The following is a 19174-nucleotide window of genomic DNA, read 5'->3' as shown; positions in this document are numbered from 1 at the left end:
GAGACGAGGCGACAAGGGCTTTGCAAGCTGCGACCGCGGTCACTTCTCTGGCATCTTCGAACGCGATCGTTACACATCTCTCCCGCCGCGGGCGGCAAGTCCTCAAAGGACACGTGGGAAAGTTCCCCAAACGACTAAGTCCCAAAAAGGACACGCGAGTGCCCTTGCATATCCTGGCTGCAGGACACGTGTCCCAGTCCACCGACAACAGCGGGTGAGCCGGCCGAGTGCCATGTCAGGGTAGATTTCTGGAGTGTGGCGTAGGGCCAGGTTAGGGACGGCAGTCGTAGGTTAGGAAAATGTAGACAATAATTAATTAATGTAATAAAGCACAGAAAATGAATTCAGAAATTCCATCGTCTTTCTCCCTCGCACCCGCATGAAACTCCGCGTTGTTAAAAATAATTCCTTATCGTGACGCGCGCCAAGGTGTTCCCCTCCCGCTCACTCACTCGCTGAGCTGGTGGCTGGGTTCTCCCGCACCAACTTCGCGTGGCCGCTGGGCAAGCTCCGGGCCAGAGCAGCGGGACGGGAGCGGGATTTGTCGCCGCTGGGTTCTCCCGGGCACAGATCTGGCGTGGGCATCGGGGCTGCTGGGTTTTCCCGAGCTACGAGCTCCTCGCCGCCGGCACGTGCTCACAGATTCCCCTCTTCCCTCTCCTTTTCCCTTCCGATCTGCATTTTGCCCGCCATCGCCGCTAGGTCATCCCGGGCGGCGGAGATTTTGCCGATCGGAAGAGTCGCCGCTGCTGGGCAACCGGGCGAGCGCAGGAAAACGGAGGAGCACCTGGCCACCGCCAGGGTGATCTCGCGCTTTAGGTTTCCCCTTCCCCTCTCCCTTTACCTTTCGATCTGCATTTTGCCCGCCATCGCCGCTGGGTCATCCCGGGCGGCAGAGATCTTGCCGATCGGAAGAGGCGCCGCTGCTGGGCAACCGAGCGGGCGCAGGAAACGGAGGAGCACCTGGCCATCGCCAGGGTGACCATTTTAGATTCCCATTTTTCCCGAAGTAAGATTCGCCTTTAAAAACGAGCCCCTTTTGCCTAGAAAATTCATTAAAATTCGGCGTCCATGTTCTGGCCGTCTCTAAAAATATAAATATTTCTGGAGAGGAATCCTGGGCCGCTGAGGTTTACCCCGGCCTAAGACACATCCTTACAGATGGCGCCCGGAGCAGGGACCGGTCAGGACAGCTAGGATAATTTTTCTCAGTGGATTAAACCCCCACTGGCCGAAAACAAAATTTTTTTTCAGTAGAAAAATATATAAATATAAATTTTTCGCAAAGGCAAAAACAGGGAAATTTAGTTTTCTAAAGGACGAGGATAGAAAATTTAATGTCAGGAAATATATTTTATAAACATATTTTTCGACCAGCGCGCATTCGTTTTTGCGAGTGTAAGAAATTTCCGTCCCACGTGTCGCGACGTACGGTCGCCGGCAAAAATCGGCAAGTACAGGAGAAAAGGGAATAGAAAAAAAACCCGTGGTAAATTTCCATTGGTGCATACGCATCGTCGCCAAAACAAGCGATACAGTTAAGCCAGAAATCGTAGTCAACGTCACTGCCAGCGTCAACGCCGGCAGAGGGACGCTTCAAGCAAGCACACACACACGTGGCCCACACACACCTCCAGTTCTGCTCTGCCCGCGGCAGCAGCGTCGGCTAGCTTAAGCATTAATATATACAGGGGACCCTCGCTAGGAGGGACACACACTCATTAAATACACATCGCTCGCAGACACTTCGCAAGATCAGCCCTTTGAATACACATCGCTCGCAGTCTTTAATACCCTCTTAAAACCATCGTTGAATACACATCGTCCCAGACCTTACACCTCGAAAGATCCACGCATCAAAACTCGTCGTCGTATCCTTGCACACCGGGAAGATTATCACTATTCTTTAACCCAGTTAAGGACGCCCACGAATCCTCAAAGAATCCTGCGAGATCCTGCCGCCGAGAACATAATAACAAATTTCATAAAAAAAAAAAAATAAATAAATAATAATAATAATTAATGCAAATAAATAAACGGAAACAATAAAAATTAAAATGAATCAATAAAAATTAAAATAAATCAATAAAATTAAAATAAATCGAAATAAAATAAATAAAATATAGGGCAGACCCTCCGACTGCGACCGAACGACCAGCGAAGACCAACGACAGAGTCACGCTCTGACCAGCGAAGAACAACAACAGAGCCACGCTCTGACCAGCGAAGACCAACGACAGAGCCACGCTCTGACCAGCGAAGACCAACGACAGAGCCACGCTCTGACCAGCGAAGACCAACAACAGAGCCACGCTCTGACCAGCTCTGACCAACGACAGAGCCACGCTCTGACCAGCGAAGGGAGCCACGCTCCAACCCACGGGACCAGCCGCAGAGCCACGCTCTGACCAACGAAGAACGACGAGGGAGTCACACTCCAACCACGAAGAGCCATCCAAGGCACATCACTCAGAGCCACGCTCTGATCAGCGAAGTACATCGACGGAGTCACACTCCAACCACGAAGAGCCATCCACGGCACATCACTCAGAGCCACGCTCTGATCAACGAAACACATCGACGGAGCCACGCTCCACATCCGAAGAACCACCAGGGGCACCTCATGCAGAGCCACGCTCTGATCAGCGAAGGACGACAACGGAGTCACACTCCACCCGCGCCGAGAAGCCACAGACGACAGCCCAAGGAGAGCCACGCTCTACCCATCGAGGGCAGCCAAGGGAGCCACGCTCCGAACTCGAAGACCAGCCAAGCACCTCGCCTCGAGCACAGTTTCGAGGCACAGCATCACCAGCGACGGAGAACCAGCCGCCCTGTTGGAGACAGGCTTTGCCCGTGGCAGATGCCACAGCCGCGCAACGGAATCCCTTCCGTACCTCCACAAAACGTGTCCGCTTCCAGGATCACGTCGAGGAAACGCCGGAGCCAAGCCCGCCCCTATGCGGAACCGTCAATTTGGTGAGTCATCCCACAGAGGATCAAGTCTCATTCCAGATAGAGAAATCCGAGACGCCGGATTACCCCGAGCCTTGGGTGAAGGAGTTCCTGGACCAGGAACTGGCCAAATTTGATACTCTCTCAGGGGTATCACACATCGCAGAGCATCGCATCTTCATGCGCACCGATCGACCGCTTATATAGCGACAACCGCCTTCAGCCCGCCTACCACAAGGCACGACGAGCCACACGCTCCACAGATTCCGCAGCACCGAGGCCAACCAGACGATGGACGGACAAGGCCATCCGCCGACTCCCGCCCCGGCGCCACAGGACACCGCATGGATGTACGGTGCGGTCGACGAGCTCCTACAGGCGCTCCACGGCGCCGGCCAAGCCAGCCGCTTCCCAGCGACAGCCTCGCCGACCCCTCCCGGCCACGGGCTCTACCCGTCGAGGACATCACCATCGACGCCGACGACATGGAGTCCCAGCATACCAGCCCCAGCGGGCCACGACCACTCCCTCTGGAAGTCGCCCACCACCGCGGCGATGACGAGGAGGGGGTGAACGCGGATGACCACGCCGAACTACGACCATCATCTGCAAGGGGAATGCCGCCCCTAGTGCCCAGGCACATCGGCCCCATTGGGCCACAACGACACCCTCCAGAAGTCGCCCACCGGGGCGACCGTGGCTGGATCTTCGCCGCTACAAGGCCGGGCCCCAGCCACCACCAGTCGCAGCCGATCTCCTCCGCCCTCGTACGAGGAGATATTTGGCCCAGGTCTCTACGCCGGCCCTCACGCTACCGCCCGATGCGCCGCGGAACCCCAAGACGCGATCCTCGACCACGCCTGCCCACCATCGCGGAACTGGCCGCAGAGGAGGCGCGCCGAAGAGCGGAGGACCTCAGCGAGGAACTCGGCAACCCACCGGTTGCCCAACCGCAAACGAATGGCCCACCATCACCGACCCCGCGCCGCCGAGCACGGCGCCGGAGCGCACCATGGGCAGACAGCCCGCCCAGCTCATCCGACGAATCGTCGTTGGACACCGACGAGGGAGCCCTCAATCCTCCCCGCTGGGTGCCTGCCCCGGCGGAGTGGACCACACCGAACGGCACGCTGCCGGCAGCCCTGCTTCGCCGGATACACGGGCGCCTGGCAGTACCGAGGCGACAGACGATCCGGATCCTGGAGGAGGAGGGAAACCAGCGCTTTCGAATCCAGGTGAACCGGAGCAGAAGGGTTATCGTCACTCTCCATCCCTCCCGAAGATAGGGTGGAGTGTGACGAAGTCACAAAACCCTATTTTGTAAATAATGTAAATATTAGTTAAGTTTATAGTTAAGTTTAGCAATTAGTAAGTTAGGATTAGCCATACCACACACCCACACCCCACACACACACTCATACACACAACTGTACATTTAAGCGGGCATGAAGCCCAAAGTTAATTTGCCCAAGAAGGGCCAAATTAGAGTTAGATTAAGACCGCAACGCACAGGCGTATACATTTTTTCCAAGACGGACTGTAGCGACCGCGCTGAAGACATTTCCCCTCTCCGCTGCCGACGCGAACAGCTGCAGAGGCAGCGACATTTCCCCTCCGACGATCGTGCGTGTTTACGTTTTGGTCGTGTTTATTTACATGCCGATCAAAACATAAACAATAACAATAACGAAGCCGACGGCCGAAAGCTGCGCTGCCCGGACATTTTTGGCAGAGACGAGGCGACAAGGGCTTTGCAAGCTGCGACCGCGGTCACTTCTCTGGCATCTTCGAACGCGATCGTTACACATCTCTCCCGCCGCGGGCGGCAAGTCCTCAAAGGACACGTGGGAAAGTTCCCCAAACGACTAAGTCCCAAAAAGGACACGCGAGTGCCCTTGCATATCCTGGCTGCAGGACACGTGTCCCAGTCCACCGACAACAGCGGGTGAGCCGGCCGAGTGCCATGTCAGGGTAGATTTCTGGAGTGTGGCGTAGGGCCAGGTTAGGGACGGCAGTCGTAGGTTAGGAAAATGTAGACAATAATTAATTAATGTAATAAAGCACAGAAAATGAATTCAGAAATTCCATCGTCTTTCTCCCTCGCACCCGCATGAAACTCCGCGTTGTTAAAAATAATTCCTTATCGTGACGCGCGCCAAGGTGTTCCCCTCCCGCTCACTCACTCGCTGAGCTGGTGGCTGGGTTCTCCCGCACCAACTTCGCGTGGCCGCTGGGCAAGCTCCGGGCCAGAGCAGCGGGACGGGAGCGGGATTTGTCGCCGCTGGGTTCTCCCGGGCACAGATCTGGCGTGGGCATCGGGGCTGCTGGGTTTTCCCGAGCTACGAGCTCCTCGCCGCCGGCACGTGCTCACAGATTCCCCTCTTCCCTCTCCTTTTCCCTTCCGATCTGCATTTTGCCCGCCATCGCCGCTGGGTCATCCCGGGCGGCGGAGATTTTGCCGATAGGAAGAGTCGCCGCTGCTGGGCAACCGGGCGAGCGCAGGAAAACGGAGGAGCACCTGGCCACCGCCAGGGTGATCTCGCGCATTAGGTTTCCCCTTCCCCTCTCCCTTTACCTTTCGATCTGCATTTTGCCCGCCATCGCCGCTGGGTCATCTCGGGCGGCGGAGATCTTGCCGATCGGAAGAGGCGCCGCTGCTGGGCAACCGAGCGGGCGCAGGAAACGGAGGAGCACCTGGCCATCGCCAGGGTGACCATTTTAGATTCCCATTTTTCCCGAAGTAAGATTCGCCTTTAAAAACGAGCCCCTTTTGCCTAGAAAATTCATTAAAATTCGGCGTCCATGTTCTGGCCGTCTCTAAAAATATAAATATTTCTGGAGAGGAATCCTGGGCCGCTGAGGTTTACCCCGGCCTAAGACACATCCTTACAATTTTGAGGCTTGCGAAAAATGTGCAATATTAAATCAATAAAAAATTATTAGGGTTCAATTGTTTTTAACTTCACAGATTAAAAAATAAATGCAACACACTTTGTTTATAATAATTTCTTAATTTTCACATCGAAAATATTAATTTTTAAAAGAGAATAGAGTTAAGTTTAATTTAATTTAACCCTTATAGGTTCTACCAACAGAGGTACATTAACATCCAAGATCCCTTGAAGGGATGGACCATAAGTTCTTGCGGTCCGAAATTTCTCATTTTGTTCTGCCATCCGTTGTGCATCTAAATTTAATGAGTTTATTATGGCGATTTCTTCATATTGACAACAAAAACTTGACCATTCTCTACGAAAATTGAAAAAAAAATGACGAGGAACAATAGAAATGTGGAATTTGAAATGTGGCGCCAAAGCTACAATCTCATTCCTGTATATTCTTGCCGAAAAAATTTCTCCAATTTTTCCTACTATTTACTATAAAGCGCTTACTTCTACTTTATTTTATAGATTTTGAAAGTCTATACTAAAAAGCACCCTTCGGGGCATTTGCTCTTATTTCAAGAAAAATCATTTGAGAAACTCACATTATTCGTCATATAATTAATTTTAATTTAGTAAGGATATTACGTAATCTGGGAATAAATAGTTGATCAATTATTCATTTTACTCCCACATCAGCCATCTTTGTTTATGTTTTAGATGTGGCACAGCTGATCGATCATCTGTGTATGTAGCTCTGTGGGAAGACGAGTTTCACATCTGCGAAATCGCAACTGTTCACACAGATGGACTGAGTACGTAGACAGTAAATACTTACTTGAATTTTAATTTGGAAGGATGAGAAACTGTAAGCCGAAGCATTAAATTCAAAATCGATTTTTTATTTGCAAATATTACATTTTTATGATCATTACTTTTGCTGTTTTCTGCTTTTACATAGTGTCAATATGCATCTGGCTTATGAATACTCCTTAAACATTTATAAGTTTAATTTATGCTGAGCTAATGTTAAAAACTACACTTTATACTCTTTCCCCTCCGTGTTTTTCGGTAACATACAAAATATGCTGTGAGTCACAACGTGTAATTATAAAGTTTTTTTTTTCTTTTTTTTTAATTTCAATATAGTTTGTGGCTTTGTAAATGTGGTACTATTTAATGTAATTTTGTATTTAAAAATTAAATAAGAATTTAATGTTTTCAATTAACTAAAAACTAACTGTATCCTTCAAGAAAAAAATTTAATTAAATAATAGCAATTCTCCAATTATTATTTAAAAAAACAAAATCGGTGAACAGTAGGAGATGTAGGAGACAGCTGATGGGGGTCTGAACACAAAAAACCTTGTGTTTAATGTAATTGAGTAATTGTCGAGTTATATGCTTTTATCCTATAATATTTTCGAGCCCTTTGTAACTATTTTGCTGTAAGAATTTACTGTTCTATTGTTATGAATTATAATCGCATGCTTTGTATGTAAGTATTGTATCGTATTGGTTGTTGGTGTTTAAGTATAATTTAGTTAAATTTCGGTCTGCTATTCATTTATCTTCCCATTTAAATCAAAAAGTAGCTTGTAAAGCCTAACATGCTAGAAGATGATGGGTAGAGCGTCATGGAGAAGGTGCTTTAAAGTAAATTATATTTAAAAATTTTAACTGCATAAAAATATATGTACATACATATGTATATGGAAATATTCGCGTGTTGCTTTAGAATCTACTTTTTAAATTAAGCGGGAAGAAACCAGGGGAAGAAAAAATTCAATACTTTTTAAGGACTGAATCTAGATTTCGGTTTTTATAAATTCGGTTTAGTGTTTCAGGTTTTTTATTCGTAGTGTGGCATTTATAATTCTCAAAGGTTTTTTATTATTGGAGGTTATAAAAAATAAATATAACGAAATTAATTATTTTGAATTTTAGAGTTGCAAGAAAACCAGCAGAAACTTGATAATTTATATAACCGTGTTTCGTTTCTCAATTAAAATTTTTGTACACTTTTTTTTAAGTATTTTTCTTTCCAAAATGTTGCATTAAATAGAAATGTTTTTTTTTTTATTTTTCACTAATATAAGACTATGTAAATATAAATTTTTTAACTCTTGTGTTTTTTTTTCGCAAAAATCTATTTTTTATTTTATTTTTTATATAAGTTTGAATTTAATATTTTAGTTTGTGTCGTCGTTTAAATTTACAAAGTTTATAACGTTTCACCTAAACATTTCTTGTATATTAAGTCATATGTTATATACACATATATTCTTTTAATTAAATTTGTAATAATCACTTCGCTATACTGTTGGTTCGCATTTACAAAATAATTGTAATAAAAAACATAAACAAGAATTAGAACATAAAACTTATAGTTGGAGTTCTTTGAATTTTCACCTTTACCATATTCAAAATATTTCTACGCACGATTTATGTTTATATGTATATATATACTAAACAATTACAGTACATTTATATTAATATTTAGATTTACTTAATTAATTAAATGCGCTTAATTTTATATATCATTAAGCGTTTTTTAATAATAATTAATATTACTATTATTTTTTATATAATTTCAGTCGAAAAAACCCTTGCTACGAGGATTTAAATAAGTTAGGTTGATTTCGAGATTTTTTTCTGAAGGTTTTTTGCATTTTTATTTAGTATCTCTAATCTCTAATGATAGAGATAATCCGTGGCATTACGACAACTATCATTATTTTTATGGACATTTCCTTTTAGCTTTTCGTATTCTTTTTAGATAATAGACAATGCCATTGTTAAGGAATGGTTCATCGTTTTCATCTTATGTTCCAACTGTTCAGTTAATACGGCAGTGATGCTTTACGCTCTAAAGCTTTGTTTTTCCTGTCTGAACGCGACTTCTTTTAAGTTGTTCTTGATTCTTCTTCTGGGGAATTCCTGACCGCAAAGCTGCCTCTATAAGTTCATATTTAAGAGGGTTGTTTCCAAAGCTGATGGACAAACTCTTTAAGGTTAATATTTCCTTAACCAGTGCGCGGTTTTCGAATAACTCAAAAAGAAAACCATTATTTTAAGGAGACAACAGTAAACGATGTAGTGGCTCTTAGGCACTTGCTGGTTCTATGTATACCTGGCCTTGCATTAATACTACATATTGATCTTTTGTTCTGTATCCTCATTTTCCCTTTATCTTGAGCTTTATCTTTGTTAATGTGGTACTATTTTCTGTGATTTTGTATTTGAAAATAAAATAAGAATTTATTGTATTCAATTAACTAAAAAAAAATCCTTCGGGAAATTCAATAAATATATGTTTCTATATAGACAAAAAAAAACGGTAAATAAAAATAATCTTTCACTTTTCCTTTTTTAACATTTTCTTTTTACCTTTACTTTTTCCTTTTCTAAATTTATCTTTTACTTTTTTACCTTTACCTTTTTCTTTTTTACTTTTACAATTACCCCTCTTTTTTACCTTTACTTTTACATTTGCCTTTACATTTGCCTTTACTTTTATCTTAAAAGATAAGCACTACAGCTAACTTTTGTGATATATATTTAATTTGTTTACTTATGGATTCTATTTTCACCTTTTCTCCTTTTCTATTTTCTGTTCTATATTATTCTTAAAATGTTTGCAAAGTCAAATCAATGTCGTTTCTGTAATCCTTTACCAGTCCTTATCACTTTTCAATATTTAATATTAATTACTATTATGGTTAATAGAGAGTTTGGAGAAAAGATATTGATCGAGTGATGTTGATGGTCTTAAAAAAAACAGAATTCACCGTTCATGTTTGATGTCCTTACCACAGCATGCTGGCCTTGCAAATGTCGTCTCCACCATATAATTAATGGTAAGGAATGCTATAATACACAATACTAGCGTCGAATTGATCCAAAGAGACTGACAGGAGCCGCCACTATTGTAGGTTAACTCTTCATTTTTAACAACTTCGTTGGGATGCTGTTTGTTGTAATGATTGTGATCGTCTGTTCAATAAGATAAATTTATAATACTATTATAATCGAACTTTTAAATATTGTTTATAATAATTTGGATATGTAAATATATATATTTAATTTATTACTGTGGAAGGCTGTCGACGAAGCAGAAAAAGCTTTTGAGGAATTTTAGGGTGTTTGTTTTCAAAATGTTACAAAAGGCTCTGGAACCACCAGAACCACCAAAGAGGCGGACACACTTCGAATTACCTAATGAGGGCAAATGCGGACAAGAATGTCCATCCGGTTTTATTGGATCTTACTATTTAATATAAATGCAAAAAGTAATAAAGGGATTTTTAGCAAAAAATATATGTGCGTTTCTGCTACTTCCTGCGATTCAGAACTCAATTTCAGCAAGGCAGGGCAAGTCGTTTCGAATATACGATACTCGTTGAAAGAGTCTTGCATTAACAAATTATTATTTTAAAATGGCAATCTCATTTTGTAAATTTTTTTTTTGCATTAAGAACATTGTTTGAAAATATATGTATAGAAGGAGCCCAGAGATATGTAATTATTCAATCTCTTTGGAATTGTATTAATTCCACATCGATATTAAACCAAGAATTTTTGCTGGTAAACGATGCGGTGGTGATTGACCCTATAAGCGGAAATTTCATACAAAAACGGAAATAAACATTTACATATCCTAGGGTTAGCAGAGTAGGTAGTGTAGTAGAACTAGTTATACCGATATATCGCATTACATTTTAACCCTCCAATATACATTCCTATGAAAAAATATAAAAATATTCTAATTTATATTAATTTATGTTTGATGCCAAATTTCTATTCTATTATTCTATTATATTCAATTAAGCACATTAATTATATAATTCCCAAAGCGTATGTAATTCGCTTCAATTTTCTGACACCAAACTTAGCCTTTTTATACCCTTGCAGGGTATTATAATTTCAGTCAGAAGTTTGCAACGCAGTGAAGGAGACCTTTCCGACCCTATAAAGTATATATATTCTTGATCAGCATCAACAGCCGAGTCGATCTAGCCATGTCCGTCTGTCCGTCTGTCCGTTTATACGCAAACTAGTCTCTCAGTTTTAAAGCTATCTGAATGAAACTTTGCTGTTTATCAACATTTTTGCACCATTTATATTATCGGTAAAAATTTCATGAAAATCGGACGACTATATCTAAGAGCTGCCATAGGAACGATCGGGCAATTAATAGAAAAAACAAACTTCGTTGTTTTTCAACCTATTTTTATGTACTCTGAGATATAAGCTTATTTTATTAGTTCAGAATTTTGGTACAAATTTTATGAAAATCGGACAACTATATCATAAAGCTGCAATAGAAACGATCGGTAAATGTATAAAATATATAAAGCTGGGAATGTAAAACTGTAACTGTCAAACCATATAAACCGATCGGAAGATGTAGAGATAATGTAAAACTGTAACTGTCAAACTCCAAACAATAAGTATAGGTAAAATTTAATGAAATAATATCTGCAAGGGTATACAAACTTCGGCGTGCCGAAGTTAGCTTCCTTTCTTGTTTTTTTTACATTCGTATGGTCTAAGGTGAAGTATGCCTCATTTATTTGGAATACCTTAAGTTCCATACACTTACACCGACTTGACCAACAAAAAAACGTATTTTTCGCGCTTTACTCTCTCAATCTCTACGATCCTGTTCCTTCTTATTCCGCTAAATGCCGACTTTACAATGCTTTATAAAGCGGGACAGTCAGCTCTTCTATCCTCTAACGAAGACAAATGCACGTCTTCGTTAGAGGATAGTGGCAATATTTATGCCACCACGTCCCGGTTGCAGCATATTGATGCTACCAAGACAAATGCACGTCTTCGTTAGAGGATAGAAAAGCTGACTGTCCCGCTTTATAAAGCCTTGTAAATTTTTGTGTTTCAGGTAGGCAACTAAGAACTTTTGAACCTTTTTCTACTCCATTCTACAGAACATACTATGCCCTAAACGAGCGCATTGATAGGGCTTTAAATTATTTTAATAAATTGCCGCCAAAAATGCGATTGGAACCAATTTTTATAATATATGTGTGCAAAAAATATTTTATACACCCAACAACATCTGATTTGATAGGTTTTAATATAAAAGTTGTAACTCACCATTGTTGTTTCCATTGCTGTTAATAATACCCTTATTAAGCAAAGGATAGTTGTTGTTATGCTGAGTTGGCACATTATTTATTCGAATGCCAGTTTGAATATGATGATGTTGTCCGGGATAGGCAATATTTATGCCACCACGTCCCGGTTGCAGCATATTGATGCTACCAAGACCGTGGTTAGGGTTTCCAGGTGTTAATATAATTCCACTGGAGCCCACATTGTTACCAACAATATTTGGTTGTTGTATGGGAATCCGATTAAACTGATCAATATTCGAATTTATAGTGGTGGCTATGCCAATGCCCGTCGGATTGATGGGATTTCCAGCGGGCATTAGGCCACCAGAGTTACCCATAGCTATGTTATTGCCGTGGACCATTCCGTGACCATGGTGACTCTCTTCATTATTGGCTGCGACATTGACGCTGTTTCCAGCGTTATCCGCTCCAGATCCTGCTCCTGCCACATCCACCGATGACGTAGCGACCGAGCTAGTTTTATTTTTGTCTTCATTCGCCGCACAACATACTTTAAAGACAACTTTCATATTATTTGTAGAGCATCTACCGCCAATTCGACGATATAAATCATCCTTTGATGAAGTTGCTATATAAATATAACGATAAAGAATATATATAACGATAATAACATGAGCCTAAAAAGTAATAATTATAAACGAACACTCACAAATGAAGTAGTAATCATTTCCAGGAAGGAACTCCAAACCACCTGGTTGCGGTGTAAATGGCCGGAAAGTTATTGTAAAAAACATTAACTTTTGAGGTTTATCACATATAGCTATTACACGCGGATCGGCATTCGTTATTCGGCATGTTTCATATTCCACCTTCGATACATTGTATATTATATATTTCTCCGTTTCATTCTCAAATGTTCCGGGCTCATAAACGGGGCATATGATGTGCACCTGATCGAATTCAAATGCCAAATTGCCTTTATTCACATCGATTATATGATCGGTGTTATCGATACGAAATCTGTAATATAAAAGTGTAGACATTTTATTATAGATAAACGTTACCTAATATTCAAATTCTCTAATTACATTTTTTTTTTTTTAAGTTTTCAGTCTCAAATTATTTGAGCATCAGCTGCTGTTTCGCTGTTCTAATCATATTTTATCCTATTCTATAGAATTTATTTTGAATAAAATAAGAATAATATTATATTAATTTATCACATTTATACCCTTTCAGGGTATCATAATTTTAGTCAGAAGTTTGCAAGGCAGTGAAGGAGTCATTTTCGCATTTTATCTAAATTGACTACTTAAATTTAACTATGTTTTAAATTATTAATAGAGTAACTTACGATATTTTGCTAAAAAGAATATTAAAATTGAATAAAACTAAATTTAAGAAGAAAACAATTTAAATTCTTTTGAAGTAAATAAAATGTGTAAATAGTTTTGACAACATACATGCTTCTACCAAAGACATAACAATTCTGTAAGATGCGTAACGTCATAAGATTTTTTTCGTGTTGACTTGGTCTTGATCTGGCTTTCGGCTCCGAGTGTTTTTGTGCAAACGGGCCTCAAGAAGGCCAATTTCGCTATTAAATTTATTTTTTATTTTAATAACTCTTTTATTTTATATTTTTATTGATAATAATGTATTATTAATTTTTTAACCAATTAAATTAGATAATTCATACATATATAATTATGAATTTATATAAACTATTTTTATACCCTTGCAGGGTATTATAACTTCAGTCAGAAGTTTGCAATGCAGTAAAGGAGACCTTTCCGACCCAATAAAGTATATATATTCTTGATCAGCATCAACAGCAGAGTCGATCTAGCCATGTCCGTCTGTACGTTTCTACGAAAACTAGTCCCTCAGTTTTAAAGCTACCTAAATGAAACTTTGCATATAGTCTTCTATATACTCTCACTGCTATATATGTCGGAACGGTCCAGATGGGACGACTTATATACCTGCCATACAAATGTTCGATAAATAGGACAACTTTATCTTATAGCTCCATAGGAACGATCGGGAAATTAATAGAAAAAATTATAACATCGTTGTTTTTCAACGTATTTTCATCTAATTTGAGATATGAACTTTTGGTATTATTTCAGAAATTTTTTATAAATATTATATAAATCGGACAATTATATCATATAGCTGCTATAGACGCGATCGGTAAATGTAGAGAAAATGTAAAGCTAGGAATGTAAAACTGTAAACATAATAAATATATGTAAAATGTTATGAAACTCTGTTTTATGTGTGTTTTCATCATTTTAGTTGTGCTATGAATAAGTATACAGCTTTTAAATATTTTATTTTGTTTTTTTTTTTTTTTCAATTATTTAACCAGAATGGCTCGATCTTAATGATCCAATTGCAATCTGCAAGGGTATACAAACTTCTCCGAGCCGAAGTTAGCTTCCTTTCTTGTTATTTAGCATACTTATTTAATAATTAAAATACATAAAAGACATACAGATTTATATATTTTATATGAACATATTATGTAAATTACGCATTTGTAGTATATGATATGAAATAAAAATTAGTTAAATGATTTTCTGAAATTCAAATTGGTTTTAATTCTAACTCGCATTCGAATATTTTGAAAACTTTTCTAGAATATGCTAATATTATTTGATCAATTAAAACATTTCTTAATGTGAATATGTATATTGAAAACAAAAACATTAAAGAACTTTTAATTTTTTGTCTTTGCTGGAGATTTACGCATATTGAATCTGGAGTAGGCCTATTGGGGATACAACAATAACAAAACGCGCCTGAAAGTCTACCTCCAAACACTCGAGAGCTTCCCTATTACCCCCATACATCCAAACATTTTAAAATACACCATTTACAACAAAATTATTTAATGCTGTCTTATTATTAGGTATTTATTTTGTTAAGGGGGGCGTAAGGTATTTAATTTTTTTTTTCGTAAATTTTTTTTTATTTTTTATTTTTAAAGTTTAACATCTTAAGAATATTGTGTCCAAAATTTACGTCGATCAGAACGAAATTGACGAAGTTATACGGAGTTGAACGAAGGTCGGTTGGTGTTCAATGCATGGGAATCACAAAGTTTAAAGCGCTCTCCTGAAAAATTCAATTATTCAAATCGGTGTGCACGATTACAGAAAACTACTGGACCGATCGATTTGAAATTTGGCACACACATTCTTTAACTAATTCCTCAGGTATTCACGTCGGCCTTTTTTTAATTTTTAAATTAAGAAATAAAGTTTTTTTTTGTTTAGTCAAAAATCGGGTTTTTGACTTTCAAATTTCCTAAAAAATCACAAAAAAACTAAAAAAAAAAAACGCTTCGTGAATACCTCGGGACACTTATCCTTTAACGAATGAGGTATAATTTTTTTTAGATCGGATGATCCTGTGGACTGTTAGGATGTACACCGCAAAACAACTTTTTTTGGAGGCGACTCTGGAGATTCCCTATAACTTCTCTACCTCTAAATATTTTTCAATACAAAATTTATCAAAAATTATACAAATGTTGTGTTATTATATGGTATTTAATTCATTAAGCTCACTTTAGCCGTTCCGCCACAATATTTGAAAAGTGGCCTTTTTTGCACCGAATTAACCATAACCCCCCCCCCCCCCCCCCCCCCCCTTAAGCTTACTTAAGCCGTTTCGCCACATCATTTTTTTTTAAGTGACCAGTTTTGCACCATAGATTGTAATGAAGCACTAATTAAATTCATAAAATCGAAGGAAGAACCATTTACGGCTGAAAATAAGCATTTAAAAAAGGGTTTAATTGCAATCAGATGGCAATCAATCAGGCAAAATGCACGAGAGTAGAGTTGCCGAGATTGTAGAAAAATTTCCCTTTGCATAAAATTAAGTTCAGTTTGTAGATTGAATTGGCTGGTATTTTTAAAAAGAACACTTTTTCATATACTTTTAATTAATAGCCTACCTTTTAATTGTAAGACAGCATAAAATTTAATTGTTTGAAAGTAATCTTAGAAATATGCAGAGGCGCGGATTTGCAATAATCTTGAAGGCTAGAATCGAACCGATTTTAAGGTGCAACCACAAAATAATTATTTAAAAACCAAGTGTATTAGCTTTAAGTAATTCAGTTATACAATAATGTTGCGGAACTGAATCCGCCAGGCAAATGGCAGTCGAAAAGTTTCCTAGCAGTTTCATTCGGATGTTAACAGATACTTAACAGAGGAAAATACAAATCCGTGGATATTTTTCGGAAGTAAAACCTAGAACAGATCAGGGAAATCCGAATCCGAGTAGATCTTGCGGAAATGGAAACTAGAACAGGCCTGATAATCATTTTGTATTATTTTAGAATTTAAGTTTTAATTTTGTGAAAATCTCATATATGAGCTGCCATAGATCTGGCCCGTTCCGACTTATCTAGCAATGAAAATAGTCAAAAGACTATCTGCAAAGTTTCATTCAGACGGCAAGATCGACTTGGCTGTTGATGGTGATCAAGAATAAATACATATGGTTTATTGGGTCGGAAATGTCTCCTTCACTTCGTTGCAAACCTGATAGAAATTATATTACCCTGCAACGGTATAAAAACGCATAAACATAATAAGTATAGGTAAAATGTAATTAAACTCTGTTTTATTTATGTTTTAGCACTTAAATGTATAATATAAATAACAAAACTAAAATTATTATATGTATAAATATACAACTTATATATTTCCCTTAATTTTTCTCTATTAATTTAACTAGAATGGCTCGATTCTTAATGATCCAATTGCAAACTGCCATTCGGCGTGCTTCCTTTCTTGTTTCTATTAATTTGACCAGAATTGATCGATTCTTAATGATTCAATTGCAAACTGCAAGGGTATACAAACTTCGGCGTGCCGAAGTTAGCTTGAATTCTGTACAATATTAGGTGCATATTTCAGTGTGTTGTTGCATTTAAACATGTGTGCCAGAACCTAAAAGGAAAGTCATATGTATTATCCAAGACAGGAATATGCATACATATGCATATGTATTTAAGCTCTCTCCAGAACCAGTGAGTGTGATTGTGTTGGTGCTAAGAAGCAAATAAAAGGCATATACAACTGCGGTCAATATAATAGGAACAAAACGAGAGGGTATCTTTTGTATTACCATATCTTTTCGTTCTGGGAAAAATAGTAGTAAGTAATAATACTTTTTAAACAATAATTGTACTTTCATATATGTTATAATGGGATTTTAGGTTTATCTTTGGATTTTTACGCAAAGCTGAATAAGTAACCGCAGCTGTTAAAAGTGCGTACGCTCGTCATTCGTCATTTGGGGATGATTTTACACGGTTTGAAAGAAGGTGCAACAAAGGACGACGAAAGCAGCAAAGGAGATGTCGATAAGTAAATAATTATAATGCGTCCAATGCGTACGTCATGTTTAGGCGACAGAATTACTCCAAGTGGGGAAGTAAAGACATTTTTTTTTTACAATATAGTTTTATCAATACGATATATAAATTGTATTAGTAGGTATTATAAAGTAGGTATAATTAACAACCTACAAAATATTAAAACTTTATATTTTAATGTTTTGCTATAGCTGTTTTATACATAAACCTACCTTTTTCCAAACAATTCAAATTATTTTGTTTTTTAAGATTTTAATGAGATTAAAGTAACAATTTTTATACTCACATGCTGTTCGATGTATTCCAATGCATGTAAAAGGTCTTGGCGCAACTGGACATGGTTGATAATAATACCGTTTCCATACAAATCAATGTGAGCAGGGTGACAAAGGATGTTGTCCCCAGAGTGGGTAAGGGAATTATCATATTTTTGCTTCTCACAACGGATAATGAACGTTTTCGATCTTTATTTCTGCTGTTGCGTGGTTTTAATCTTTTTTTGGCAGGAAAACTTTGCGACATTTTTACGAGGTTCGATTTCTCCGATTTGGTTTTTTCATTTAAGTAATGTGACTTGGAAAACTTGCACTTACTTATCGATTTTCTATGCATAGCTGGTTGCTGTTGTTGATTATTCATTGTCTGATTTCGATTACGGTTTGTTGACATTCTATAAAAACTCTGCGTATTCTTCCGACATTGACTATCGTGGTTATCAATAGGTATCGACATTATCGAGAGCTCTGGATTATTATGGTGCAACATGTTGATGGTTCTTCTTCTGTCTGTTTTTTAATCTTTTGTGCTTTAATCTTTAGTCCTTCTTCAGGCATTCCGCTAACAATTTGTTTGTTTTGTTATTTTTTTCAACTTATTTAAGACAGTTGTTTAGCGATCTGTAAAAATTTTATACAACTAACTATGTAAAAGTTATATTCATCGTGTCGTCACATTCTAAAATGTGTCCTTGTTCCATGTCTGGGAAAACATTAAAATTAATATTCATTTATTAACTATTATACACAAATTATTAATAATTAAATCATTTACATAAAGGTATGTATCAACTTTTTGTTTAATTTTAATAATTTAATAAATAAGTCTGTTAATTTTAATAAGTCTAAATGATATTTTCGCATTGTATTTTATACAATATATAAACATATATATATACCTACAGTGTTTTTAAGTAACAAATTAACGCAATCTTTCTTTTTTATTGGGTTGTTCATTGTATTTGGCATGCACTGTCTGAACAAATCAGACAATTCTATTCCATTTTTTTATTATATTGAAACACCAATTTAAATTGTATATACTATAGAATTTTTAGTTGTTGATCAACATTCTTTTTTACATTCTTTCCTATTGAAAAACATCACAATAGAATACTATATGGGGAAGGAAATGTATGTACACACTAAATGGGAGGACGGTTTTCCTGTATACATACACAAGAGACGACGAGTCTTGGCTGGCAAAAAATAAGTTCCTTTTCATCATCGGAGAACACATCTTATTGTAAGTTCTATAACACATTTAAATAATTATATTAAACGGGTTATTCAGCATTATTAAAACATATAAAACACGAACACAATATTCAGTTCCTCTCTATGTGTATGTTTTCAATGTACACAATTTTCTCCACTTTCCCACTTGCCGTTCAACGTTGCATATCCCGAAAATGTTTGCCTCTGTTGAGCTTCATTCGAAAATAAGTCATTTTCACCGTAATTTTTGTAATGTTATTGCAATAATGCAATAAATATATGCATATAAACATATATTATTTTCTATGAGCTATTAATAAAGCAAAAGTGTAAAAAAAA

General features: G+C 38.5%; 2 protein-coding genes across 3 annotated transcripts in view; both read right to left on the bottom strand.

Annotated features, from left to right (window-relative positions):
• Positions 1–9784, bottom strand: part of LOC108071859 (43 kDa receptor-associated protein of the synapse) — a 27052-nt gene extending 17268 nt beyond the window's left edge. Inside the window, exon 1 of the mRNA XM_041776736.2 lies at positions 9651–9784. The gene's annotated coding sequence lies outside the window, so the exon portion shown is untranslated. The remainder of the gene's footprint in view (positions 1–9650) is intronic.
• Ephrin (ephrin) lies at positions 6719–19174 on the bottom strand. Of its 2 annotated transcripts, none has more exons than XM_070287626.1 (7): positions 18939–19174; positions 18796–18870; positions 17629–18320; positions 12648–12958; positions 11958–12566; positions 9651–9833; positions 6719–9065 (listed from the first exon to the last, which is right to left on the bottom strand). In XM_070287626.1, exons 3-7 carry the CDS (start codon positions 18105–18107, stop codon positions 9016–9018), a joined length of 1632 nt encoding a protein of 543 aa, XP_070143727.1. In that variant the 5' UTR covers positions 18108–18320; positions 18796–18870; positions 18939–19174; the 3' UTR covers positions 6719–9015. The 2 variants fall into 2 exon arrangements, with proteins under 2 accessions (XP_070143727.1, XP_041632671.1); XM_041776737.2 differs by having other exon boundaries at positions 6719–8830.

The sequence above is a fragment of the Drosophila kikkawai genome, chromosome 4, assembly GCF_030179895.1.
Source record: "Drosophila kikkawai strain 14028-0561.14 chromosome 4, DkikHiC1v2, whole genome shotgun sequence".
Classification (NCBI taxonomy): Eukaryota; Metazoa; Arthropoda; class Insecta; order Diptera; family Drosophilidae; genus Drosophila; species Drosophila kikkawai.
Note: the sequence above shows the minus strand (reverse complement) of the source record. Positions and strands in the feature narration are given on the sequence as shown.

What these genes read in the sequence shown, in the direction of transcription:
- Ephrin (XM_070287626.1), bottom strand. Translation starts at nt 18,107, where the DNA reads ATGTTGCACCATAATAATCCAGAGCTCTCGATAATGTCGATACCTATT. An exon ending in AAATGATTACTACTTCATTT is followed by an intron (nt 12,567 to 12,647) that starts GTGAGTGTTCGT and finishes ATATTTATATAG; the next exon opens with CAACTTCATCAAAGGATGAT. An exon ending in CAGCAATGGAAACAACAATG is followed by an intron (nt 9,834 to 11,957) that starts GTGAGTTACAAC and finishes CTTATTGAACAG; the next exon opens with ACGATCACAATCATTACAAC.